Genomic DNA, 12,904 nt, shown 5'->3' with positions numbered 1-12,904 from the left:
ATAGATAAAAAGCAGACAAAGTTGTGACTTTCATAAATCCTGTCTTAGTCTGGGTGCCAGATTACAGGGCAGTCTGAGACAAAATTTCCTGTTTTTGGAAATTTTGGTCAAAACACATCAGGAAGCTCACTGAATGAAGAGTTTTTATCTAATACTAAGGAACACTGTGCAAGAGATGAGGCACAGGTGAGGCAGTCTGCTACATACCCTGTAGCACAATGCTGATGTCACGGTGGGTCTTGATGCTGATCCACTCCACACAGATTGGAATTCATGAGCTCGATAGCAGAAAATGTAAAAATCACTGTAGGCTGATTCCAATAGGATTATTTTGTACAGTAGCAAAATATAATTTTTATGTATAGCTATTGAATAAAAAAACCTGAAAATTATTGTTTAAAATATTATTTCAGTTATTTATTTATCTATATATTTATTTATTTATAAAGAGGGTGGTGAAACACTGGCACAGGCAGCCCAGAGAGGTTATGTGTATCCCATCCCTCTAACCATTCAAGGTCAGTTTGGACTGGGCTCAGACCAATCTGATCTAGTTAAAACATGCTCCTATACCACAATATTTCTAAAAAAAAAAAATATATATATATATAAGTAAATTAGATAGGAAGCACCATATTCTTGATTCCACTGTGTTTATTACACCAGTTTATGACTGGCATATACTTAAAGTAATTTCTTTTGAAAGCTATTTCTATTATGGTGACTATATGGCTGTGGTGAATTAGTTCGTTCTTACAGTTATTTCAATATAACTTTAATTTTCCAGCTGATCAGTGGCCATCAGTTACCACCCAGCAGCATCTCTAGGACCAACAAAGCTGACCCCACAGTGCAGATAGAAATCTATGGTGTACCAGAGGACCAAACAAGAAAGAAATCTAGTATTGTAAGAAGCAATGGTGAGCATCAGTCTGCTCCTCGAGGCTGTGAACAAAGCACAACAACATTTTATAAGGAAACACCAACTTTGCATCCCAAGGAGTTATAGAAAATGCAATTATTTCTCTCTAGACTAGGATTTCCTGGCACAAAATCTGTAGCAGAAGTTCATGCTGTGTGTGCCATGTTTCTAGACTGATAGATTAAGGAAGCACAAACACACAGCTGGGAGCACTCCCCCTTTCTAAAGGAAGGTGGAATTTTTTTTTTTTGCACACTGCTGTGGGCTCATCCTGGACAGCAGCTCAGCTCCAAAGAGCTGCTTGCTTGTTCTCCTCTAGTTGGATGGGAAGAGGGCTGGAAAGGCCAAAATGAGAAAACCCTCGGGTAGAGAAGAAGACAGTTTGATAGATAAAGCAAAAGCTGCCCACACAAGCAAAGCAAAATAAGGAATTCATTCACCACTTCCCATGGGCAGGCAGGTGTAGAGCCATTCCCAGGGAAACAAGGCTTCATTTTGGAGCTCTGAGGTTACTTGGGAAGACAGACACTGCAATTCTGAATGCCCTCTCTTCCTCCTTCCCCCCAGCTGTGAGCATGACACCATTTGTAAGGAACATCCCCTTGGCCAGCTGGGGTCAGCTGTACCACTTGTGCCTCCTCCCAACTTCCTGGGTACCCCCAGCCCCCTCACTGGGATGGGGAGGCTGCTCTGCAGTGAGAAAGACAGAAATCTCGACACTGTGGAAGCCCTGTTCAGCAATAGCTCAAACACTGGGGTGTAGTCAGTGCTGTTTGAGTCAAAAATCCAAAATGCAGCACCATAGGGGTTGACATGAAGAAAGTTAACCCTATCCCAGCCTTAACCACTTAACTTAACTTAATGACGAGGTTTTCTTAAGAAATTGCTGTAACTTCATCACTCGTCTCATTTGAAGTCTCTGGTAGGAGTAATCCCTTAATTGCTTGACAGGTGAAGTGTGTACTCTTTGTAGCTGTCTGTGAGCACTCCCTTATCTTTATAATACAGATCTTCTTGATGTCTCAGACTACAAGCTTTCTGTGATCTCATTTTGTCTGTGCCTCTGTCTTCTATGCTTCCTTTTTCTTTTTTATAGATAGCTGCTGTTTAAAATCAGCCCCTGAATTTCTTTTCCCTGTATGAACATTGCTAAAGACCAGGCAAACCCCTCCTGTTCCACATTCTCTTTTTGTATTTCTGGTCAAGTGAACGTTCTACTACCTGAATTTATTCATTTCCAACACTGTGAAAGGAGAAACTTTGACAAAAGCATGAAACTGGTATGGCTATAGGAAAATTTAAGCTGAGCAGAAGTTCTTAACCTGGCTATCCTTGTCTCATTTTTCTCTCTTTTAAGGGATGACACCAACTATCTTAGGCTTTTGCCCCACTACAGTCAGTGGGAGTTTAGTTATTTGTTTAAATGGGCACAGATACCTAGGGTAAAAGAAACTCTTTACCAGTTCAAACTAGTGATAGCAGCTTAGTTATAGAGTAGAAAAAAAAGAAATCATATTTTAATCCTGTTTCTTTTCTCCTTTAATTAGCTTTGAGCCCTAAATGGAATGAAACATTCTCTTTTAACATCCAAGTTCCAGAACTGGCAATGATACGCTTCTGCGTTCAGGATGAGATTTCTCTGTGTAACAACGAATTCCTTGGCCAGTACACTTTACCTGTGATGAGCCTGAATACAGGTAATATTTTTATGTCAACCACCTATAACAGCTCAAAAAAATCTGCAACATTCCAGGCTTTTTTTGTTACTGTAGCATTGAGAGACTTCAGCACTATGTTTATTTTCTAGAGCACGATTTTGTAACAAAATGAATAAATGGCACTCTCTGTTTTTGAAATAAACATATTCTCTGAATGCAAATCCATGATGTTGAAATCAGAACAATATTAATGGCAGGTGATTCTTCCCACTGCAGTGTTCCATTCTAGATGGAAACTGCCCAGGTGGTATTTTAATTCATTGCAAGAAGTGAGACTAGTCAGAGCTGCTATGAAGACAGTGGTTTTGTGCACTTAGATAAGTTCAAAACCCAATACCAAATTAAAACAAAATCAACCACCAAAACCCCCTCAGGTAACCTATCTGCAACTTTTCAGAGTGGAGCACAATGGTTAAAAATAGGGCAAAATATTCATGGTATTTTTCTTGCTGGAGTTTCTTTTGTTAAGCCAGTAGAGTTCCTGGAACTTTTGTAATGAAAAGGCTGCTCATAAAGAGCAGACACAGAAGCCAATAGGCCAAGGAGAAAGGCTTATGTAAAATGGCTGTTTACTACACTGGCTTTCCAAAGCCATTTCTGACAAAACAAACAGCTTTTATTAGTGAATAAAGACGGCAAGGCAAAACACTGGAGCTGGCAACAGGCACCACACCTTTTTTATTAAGCTTAACAGGATTTTAAATGGTGCATTTTTTTTCCCTCATGTTTGGAAGTCATAAAGCTGCTTGTGATTCTTAGTTGAGGCTGAGGAGTTATACAAGAAAAATGACATTACTCTTAGAGCTCAGTTGTTTTTCTACAACATGAATTTTTACACTGATAACCTTTTCGTTTCCTTTTATTTGTATACTTCAGGATAATGAAAGAACACTCAACCTAACAATTCGCAATATCTGAGACAAATTCAAATATCAGGCACTGCTGCTTACAAGTACTTGCAAAATTATTGATTGAGGCTTTTTTAGATACAAATTTTCAGTGAGGCTTAATGTCTTTATAATTTTGGTTACAAATGAGGGATTCATATTTTGGAAAAGTAAGAGCAGTAGATTTCTGAGGAAACATTTTCAGTGCAATAATTAAAATTCTAGGGAGTGAGTCTAGGTACAAAAATTATAAATGATGCCAAACAAATTACCCCAATCCCCACTTAACACAATATAAAAAAAGTAATTTGCTATCAGAATGCCCAGAGGCCATAAATAAAATGCTTCTAAGAGGTAAAGTGATAAATAATTTCAAAATTTATTACAAGCATTCATTGCAATGCTTAACATTGAGATCTCTGAAAGCAGGTCTGGAACGATGGTTTTGCTTTAGGTACCCAAGTACTCTCTAAACAGTGAAATAGGAAAATAATGTTCTTGCAGAGGGAGTCACAACAAGCAGAAGACAAGGCAAGAACTGCCTAATATGCTGGAGAGTGAGCATGGATTTCAGTCTTAGTCTTCAGCATTCCAATTGCTTAAATCTGTACTACAGGACTGTCCCCAGGTCCCTAGGATTCATATCCCTGAGGTTTCCCTGAGGGCAAGTTGCTTCCAAAAGCTGAGCAGTGCTTACATCTTTTATTTTCTTTGACAGCCAGAGGGGCAAAGTTGTGCCATTTCCTCCCTCCTCTGCATTTTCTTTTGAAAGGATTCAAATCTATATCCACACTGCCTTCCTTTCCCCAGCAGCAGACTCCCAACTACCTGTAGACTCCACTGGGGAGGAATGCTCGCTGTCCAGCTGCAGCAGAATTTGATTTTCCATGTAGTGATTCTGTAGCTATACTCAGAGGGGCTGAAATTGAGAAAAATTCTCTACCTGGGTGGTTAAAGGCAAATAGGAGGGGGGAGTCCTCTCTTACAGTCCCTGTGCCAATGAATCTGCCATGGTGAATACTAATACAGGACAGGAACTCAATTTTTAACTCTATTATCATGGGATCCAAGAGTAGTTAATCATTTAATGCAAATTGGGGCAATTTCAATAACAAAAAAGAAGTTTTACTTCTCTCAGGAAACTTTGTAGAATCTTCTGTAGGTAGGGGCTAGAACACAAGTCTTCAGAAATTAGTCTTAGTCTTTGAAGTGTATCTTCGGATAAGAAATCAACCAAGCCTTCCACATATTGTGTGCATGCCTTAAAAACTGATCTCAAATGTAAATTGCCTACAACCAGCTTTAATATTTGCTGCCTAGAATCTGAACCTTAAATACCAGAGGAACTTATGTGTAGTGTGACAGAACAAGGGGAAATGGCTCAAGCTGTGCCAGGGAAGGTTCAGTTGGACATCAGGGAGAATTTTGTCACTGGTAGGGTTGTCCATTATTAGAAAGAGCTGCTCAGACAGGAGGTGGAACCACCATCTCTGAAGGTGCTCAAGAAACAATTGGATGTGGCACTCAGTGCCATGCCCTGGTTCACAAGGAGGTGTTCAGTCAAAGGCTGGACTTGATGATCTTAGAGCTCTTTTCCAATCTAAACAATTCTATGATTCTGTATGAAAGAAGCAAGAAATTCCAAACCCAGGTAAATGTGGCTCCCAAAGACTCCACAGGCATCCACACACACCTAAAGAGGGATTTTGAAAACTACTGTTCAGAACATGGATACTTCTACAAAACAGACTTACTTAAATAGCTGGAATTATTTACATATATACATAGAAAAAATACAGAATTTTTTTTAACCATAAGTGACATTGTCACTTGTTATTAAATAAGGGACATTTAGTCATATAAAGCAGTACAGGCCGGGATTTTTAAGAAAAAGTTGTTTTGTTTTCTAAGCAGGTAAGTGAATTATGTTTGAAATTGAGAACTATGGCTTTTCCAAATGCTTCAACAACCAGATGAACACATAGTTTCATGATGGCATGACTTATCTCTGATAAAGTGAATTACTCATATGAAATTAACATTTAAGAAGTCATGGTAGGAAGTCTTACACTTCACTTTTTTCTGCCTCAGCTGCACAGTGCATGGCTGCTGCAGCACCGTTCTGTAGGTGCTATCACTGCTGATTCACAAGTTCTTTCATTTGCTCTCAAAACAATGTGTGCAGCACATAACCTGGGATGTTACAATGTAAGTTTGCCCATGTTTAAATATCACTGGGCTGAAAGTCTTCCATTTGAAAAAATATCACATCCTGCAAAACACTGGGCTTTTTCACTCTGACACCAAAAATACCAGAATTGAAATACTATATATATATATAAATGAGAAAAACCAGCACAAATGATATTCAGTTCTAGTATAATTTCATTTTATTTTAAAGAGCTACTTACAGAATCATAAATTATGCCTTGTTTGCATTGGTGATCATAAAAACACTCCATCATAATATTTGTGCTTGTGGTTAATACACTAATAAAGGTGTCATTATATTTACAGGTTACCGTAACATTCCATTGATATCCAAAGAAGGCATCAAGCTGGAACCTGCATCACTCTTTATTCATGTTTCATATTATCGATGATATTCTGCAGAAGAAATCATTAAAATAACATCTGTGGCTTTGCAACAGCCCCAGTGGCCTGATTCCCAGAGAGGCACATTCACAATGATTTTGTGAAGCCAGAGGGAATATTATGGAGGGGGTATCCCAAATAAGGGCTGCTGTCCTTGGCCCTACTGCTGTTTTTCTGTAGGAGAAGACTGGGTCTGAGAAAACCTAAGGAGCCTTGAGGTGCACAGGTCCATGGGACGTGATGAGAAACATCCACAGGTCCTGAGGAAACTGGCCTGAGCCGCGATCCCTCACTTGGGAAGTCAGGGCAGGTTGGGGAAGTTCCCACTGATGGAAAAAGTGGAAACATAGCCCACATCTGCTATCAAAATCAGCGTTGAGGGAGGTGATTTTACCCTCCTAGTCTGCTCTCAGGAGGTCCCACTTGGGAAGTTGCATTTAGCTTTGGGGCCTCCAACACAAGAAAGAGGTTGATCTTTTGGAGAGAGTCTAGAGGAGGGTCATGAAAATGATCATAATTAGCATCTGTGAACTTAAAGGAACCACTCATGTTAATTATTTAATATATAAATATATATTTATAGCTCTAAGTCTATTCAATGCATGTATTGACTTGAACCCCTTATGCAGCATAGGACTGCAATGTGGGAAGACTGCTGAACAAATATCTGTGGCATCATGAGCTTAAATAAATCCCCCCTGAAAGCTCACACTCAATATAATCTCTTTATTCATGAACATCAGCTTCTCCCTCCTCTCTTCACACAAATGACCAGTTATATCTGCCTCTTGGATGTCAGAATAAAAGAAACAATGATACATATTGTTGACAAATTAATGTCCTGGATTAAATGTGACATTGTATCAAAACTTCTAACATTCTTTAAAAAACCCAAAGTATTGATTGGATAAGATTTAATGTGAAATTTGCTGGACATCTGCAGGGAAATGTATTGTCAGGGAACCATCCCATGGTCCTCTGGTGAACTCATCACATGCAATGATGATAAATTACATCATTACCAGCATTGTTTCAACACCATCAGTGGAATTAATGGGCAAAGAATGCGGCCCCACACACTGAGAATTTAGTATTTTTACTGTACTATTTAATATTAACAAAACCAAGCCCTTCATTGCTGTCATAAGAACTTCTGCATATTGCTACAAGTCCTTAGCACGTGATTCCTTAAACTCACGCTGTCAGGAATCTGTGGCAGGAACATGGTAGCACATTTAAGACAACAGCATTATGAAATGTTAGGATATGTGCTCAGCAGATGACTGCCTATTCTCAAGGGCAACTGAGACAAAATGTACCGTGGGAAATGGGATAAAGAAACATTAGTGAGTGGGCAAATAATTGAATCATCTCGGAGAGCATTTAAATTACACTGTTTCCCAGGGAGTACCACTTTTCTTCATTGAACTGGACACTGCTCAGCTGAATGTTAACAGCTCCCACAAATGTTCCTTTGCTTTTCACAACAAGCTTCAGTACACGGCCTTGGAGCTCTGGGACTCTGTCATATACAATCTGCAATAATATATAGTGAAATAGAAAAAAAAATACAAGTTTGTTAATCTATTTGACAGGCAAAGCACTTCAAATAGGATGATGATTAATCCAACTTTGTGATAATTGCTTTAAACTTCCATCCAGAATAGTAAGCTATTAACCATGAGCCAAATTCACTTAACTTAGTGAATTTACCTCAGAAATACATTTGACCTTATCTAGTTTATATAAAGAGATTCTACCTTAGAATCACGAGCTTAAGCTCATGAAATCTGATTACCATTTTAAAATAAATTTGAAACCTGTCTTGAACAATGCTTGAGAAAAAAAAAAAATCAGTATTCATAATTTTCCCTGTGAAAACTGGGAAAGATTGGACCCAGTTGAGCAAATGGAAGTTACTAAATTTAGATATATCTGATACTCCAGATGTGCTGTTGATACTTCTCCAAATAAATGAGATGGTAGTTTAGCATGTCTTAAACAATTATTAATGTCTATAGATTTAAAATAGCTTTTAAATTACCTTAATATTGTGAGAACACACAGGGATAAAGTATGAAATTATAATGGTGTAGTTTCTGAATTTTAAAAAAACCCCAAATAATCTGGAGCAATAGCCTAACAAGAATAAATTGCACTTAGAACAAATTCCCATGCTTCAGTCCCTGCATTAATCAAAAACTGTTGAGCAAACTGCATGTGGGCTGATAAAAATATGAAGGAAAATGCTCTCAGAGCGGGCCTGAAAGGTAAGTTTGCTTAAGAGAAGCTCATTTAATCTAAAATTGGTATGGCTGGAAATGTTTTTGCTATTTCACTTGCAGTGGAAAAATGCTTTAAATTTTAATCTCTCTATGCCATTTAAAAAGCAAACGTGGCGACATTCTCTCACTTCAGGAGAATGGAAAACTGAAACTGCCTTAAAGTCATTTGCCTGCTTGGATTTTCCATGGAATCTGAATGCAGGCTGTTACCTATGGCACTGCTGAGGGAAAGGAGAGGCAGACTGAGCCCCTCTGGCTTGGACCTCTGTGGGCTGGACTGATAAACCCTCTCTGTATTTCCACTTGCAATTGCATTCATGGAATGGACAGGACACCAGGCGATCCTCACAGAAAGCACCAACAGGACACCAAGAAAGGTCTTACCAGGGGGTTAAAATTCCCTTTTCCATTTAGAAGCCTTTGGAAATAATAGATTGGGATGGCTGTCATGAAATTTGCACCTGGTGCTTTTTGGTTTTCATGTTTACTGTGCCTAATTTGCCAGACTGTCCATGAATTACAGATTCCACAGCTTCTCTTTTCCTCACCAAAATAAAAGTGAGATGATGAAGAAAATCTGAAAAGCAAGGACAGGCACAGTAAGCAGAATATAATTTAGAGTAAGTCTGTGATCTGATGCTGAGGTGATGCTAATGCTATCAAAGAAAGCTGCCTTGTTTCTTTGCCAATGTATTAAAGGTACCAGCTGTTGCTTTAAATCACCAAAACCTACACATATCAGCTGTAAATGTTAAGAAACTGAACTGGGGTAATGAGCAACTTTCAATCTTTGGCCAAAAATAGGCTTTCATCTTTGAGCAATGACAGACTTTTGCAGTGCAGGGTAGGTGGTTTTCAAATTCTCCCAGTAAACTGTTTCTAAAATGGTATTGCAAATTCAGCTGGAGTAAGGATTATTATCAGGATGTAGGGACAGAAGAAAGGTCTGGAGAAAGCTGAATAAGGGTGTGGATAAAACAAATGACACGTTCCAGAATTTGGGAACAGTTAAATCCTGAAATGATTGTGCTGTGAGAATATTTGCCTGCCTTTTACACAGACAGATCCGATGGAGGTGAGTTATATGTGGCCATGCAGCAAATCAGTGGGACAGTTAGGGCTGGAATTCAACTATTGCTGGCTGCAAAAAGAGAAACACTGTTGACCTACAGGAGTCTAATGACATTTTAATCACAAATGAGGGACAGTTGCTTCTCCATAGGTAGCCATGGCACAGTTCCTAGATTTGGTAATTAATCCAAGGCAGTTTTGATGCATGGTGCTGGAGGGAGCAGCCGTGGCTCCTGGTGCAGTTCCCCTCCTCCCCTTTCATCAGACTGGCTGGGGCTGCTCTGCCTTCCTTTTCTCTTTACACTGCATTCCACTTTTCTGTGTTCCTTCTCCTCTTCTCTACCACCATTTCTTAATGCAATATAACATTAACTGCTATGAGTGCCACAAATTCCAAAATCCAAACACAGGCACAAGAGAAAAGAAGGATTTGTTTGCTAAAAGCAGCTCCACAACATTTGCTGTAACTCATTTTATTGTCAGCCCTCCTGGACTTTCACATCTTCACTCTCACACCCGAGTAAAAATCAAACATAAAAAGCAGTTTTGCAAGGTTGATAATTTGCTGTAGGCAGTCATAAGCAATAGAAGTACAAAACTAGAATCAAAAATACCCAAGAGAAGCACATTTCAGATTTTTCTCAGTCTGGAACAAAGAAGGAAATTAATATACAGCTTCCTTCCAGCCATTTGGCTTTAATAAAAACTTATGAACTCATAAAAAAGGCTACTACATTTCTGTACACGGTGTTTTGGACAGCAACTAACTTAAGAGACAGCTGACTTATATTTTTAGTAGTTTTGCTTCCCTGGGGCGGCTTCTGCCTCAGTCTACCAGCCTTGGACAAAAAAATGCATCCAGAATGACATCACATATGGAGCAGCAGAGCTGCTAAAGCACAGGCATCGGGTTGGAAGGGGCCAAGTTCAGTGGAACCATATGTCCCCACTGTGATTAGCACTTCCCAGTGAAAAAGATTGAGCATCTGGGAAGAAGGCTCTCCGTTTTGATTAAGGACATTAAAGTTTTCACGGGATTTCTTTTAACAGCAGCGGAATACTCGTGAACCACAATTAAATCTCCTCCCAGTGACTAGTGACTAACTGCAGACGGGATTTTGGATTTCCTTGCATTCAAAGGTTTCTAAGAGCAATTTGAAAGATAATTGTCTTCCAGTGTTGCTGGCTGGCTCTTATCTGTTGTCCATTTTGGATACCTTACAATGAATGTAATGATATAATCATATTATGTTTGTTTGCTTTAAATATCTTTCAAATGTAAAGGAATTTCTTTAGACAGATTAATTAGATTTATTCCACTCTGATAGCGAAAAAAGAAGGAAAGAACAGAAAAAATAAAGCCTAGTTTCTTGTTATTCCACTGCAGTACTGTAGGGAGGGAAATTTGTCTCAGCTGTGAGCAGCAATACTACTCAGGGAGCCTTCTTACAGAACGCTGGAAGTCATCAGTGTAAGCAGGCAACTTTTGTAATTAACAGATGTGGGAAAAGAGAAATATTACAACTCCAGGACTGAGAAACGAAGAGATAAGCACTGAGACTCTGCTGACTAACCTAACCTTCATCATATCTTATCTATGAAACAGGGTGGAGTGGTAATATTTTCCACACCTTCTACTTTATAGCCTGCTGAAAGAGCATTTGTAAATTGCTTTGAGATCTTTAGGAGATTTGTTACATGTAATAATTATAATCTCCAATCCCACCTACTGTTTCAATCTCATCTGCCCTTACAAATGAACACAGTTTATACCACTTCCCATTCTGCCATAAATGCTTCTCCATACAAATGTTTCCTTTCACCCCAGAGGCATGAGCACTTCAGTGGTGTGTGAAAGAATCATATATAGCTGTGAACTAATGGCATTTTAACATGAAAAGAACCTGGCTATTCATTCTTGTGTTATCATTTAGGACAGTGACAGCCAATTTTCAAATGTTAATTTGAATAACAGCATCCATTCAATTAATACTTTTCATGCTATTGTGCATATCTTCATTCAGAACTGCTGGGTTATGGTGCAATGATGCTTGATCTCATTTGGCTAACGTGTAACTGTGGTTATGGGGTAAGACAGGGCACTGTGAAAAATCCAACTGTTTTCCTGAACAGAGAGACATAAAAGACGCTGTTTCACTTCTGAGAAAGATGCAAAGCAGACAGTCATCACCATTTGTGGTTCTCCTTATGGTACATTCCTTCTTCTTGGTCACCCTCATTGCAATGGCTCTAAAAATGTTGTATTGTTGTTTTGTTTCAAGAGAGGGCAAAGCAAATAGAACAAATTGCACCTGTGTGGGTTGTAGGTGACCTGCTGGGAAGGAGCTCTGCAGAGAAGGACCTGGGGGTTCTGGTGGACAATATGAGCCTGCAGTGTGCCCTCATGGCCAAAAAGGGACCCTGGGGTGCATCAAGAAAAGCATTGACAGGAGGTTGAGGGAGGTGACCCTGCCTTTTTACTCAGCCCTAGTGAGGCACATCTGGAGTGCTGTGTTCAGTTCCAAGCTCAGCAGATGAAGAAAAGCAGGGAACCACTGGAGTGAGTCCAGTGAAGGGCTATGGAGATGGTGAGGGGACTGGGGCATCCCTCTCAAGAGAAAACTCTGAGTGAGCTGGGCTCACCCTGGAAAAGAGACAGCTGAGAGGGGACCTCATCCATGTCTGTCAGCATCTGCAGGAAGAGGTCAGGGAATGTACCAGGATCTGCTCCATGAGGCCCAGAAATGGGACAAGAGGCAACAGGAGGAACAGATACCCAGGAAGTTCCACCTGAATGGGAGGAAGAACTTCCTTGTGCAGTGATTGAGCACTGGAGCAGATTGCCCAGAGAGGCTGTGGAGAATCCCTCACCGGTGATATCCCAGAACCATCTGGACACAATCCTGTGCCACGTGCTCTGGGATGGCCCTGCTGGAGCTGGGAGGTGGCACCAGATGACCACTGTGGGCCCTTCCAGCCTGACCCATTCCATGATTCCATGAAACAAGAAGGGGTGGAAGAAAGTGAATGGTACTCACAAGTTCATTGTAAGTAGGGTCAGAGCCTCTTGGAGCTGTTCTTGTTTTCCTTCGACTGACCTCATAAGGATCTGGCAGAAGATAAAATTCAGCGTGTGCACTTGGGGCAGAGCCATCTGGGAGGTGCTGGAAAACAAGAAGGTCATAAATATGAGTGTCCATGTTCTAGCAAAGAAAACAAATAAAAAGTACCAAATGAAATCTGTGTTTTTAGCAGACATAAAAACATGTTGCATTTTCAGTATTCTCTGGGCTAAACTGGAGTGCCAGTGGAATAACAAGCATTAGTAGAATTCAGCTTAAAATGGAATCAGGAAAATAAAAATTAAATAACACAGAGACAAGGTAAAATTATCTGTCTTTAATATTTTCATTCTGATGGAAAAAA

General features: G+C 39.7%; 1 protein-coding gene across 1 annotated transcript in view; it reads left to right on the top strand.

Moving 5' to 3' along the window:
• Positions 1-7,056, top strand: part of LOC131586067 (1-phosphatidylinositol 4,5-bisphosphate phosphodiesterase zeta-1-like) — a 46,233-nt gene extending 39,177 nt beyond the window's left edge. Inside the window, exons 11-13 of the mRNA XM_058852804.1 lie at positions 788-920; positions 2,470-2,619; positions 6,045-7,056. Of these exons, the coding sequence (XP_058708787.1) occupies positions 788-920; positions 2,470-2,619; positions 6,045-6,130 (369 nt within the window). The 3' untranslated portion in view covers positions 6,131-7,056. The remainder of the gene's footprint in view (positions 1-787; positions 921-2,469; positions 2,620-6,044) is intronic.
• Positions 7,057-12,904: the final 5,848 nt, after the last annotated feature.

Source organism: Poecile atricapillus, chromosome 18 (genome assembly GCF_030490865.1).
Source record: "Poecile atricapillus isolate bPoeAtr1 chromosome 18, bPoeAtr1.hap1, whole genome shotgun sequence".
Taxonomy (NCBI): Eukaryota; Metazoa; Chordata; class Aves; order Passeriformes; family Paridae; genus Poecile; species Poecile atricapillus.
Note: the sequence above shows the minus strand (reverse complement) of the source record. Positions and strands in the feature narration are given on the sequence as shown.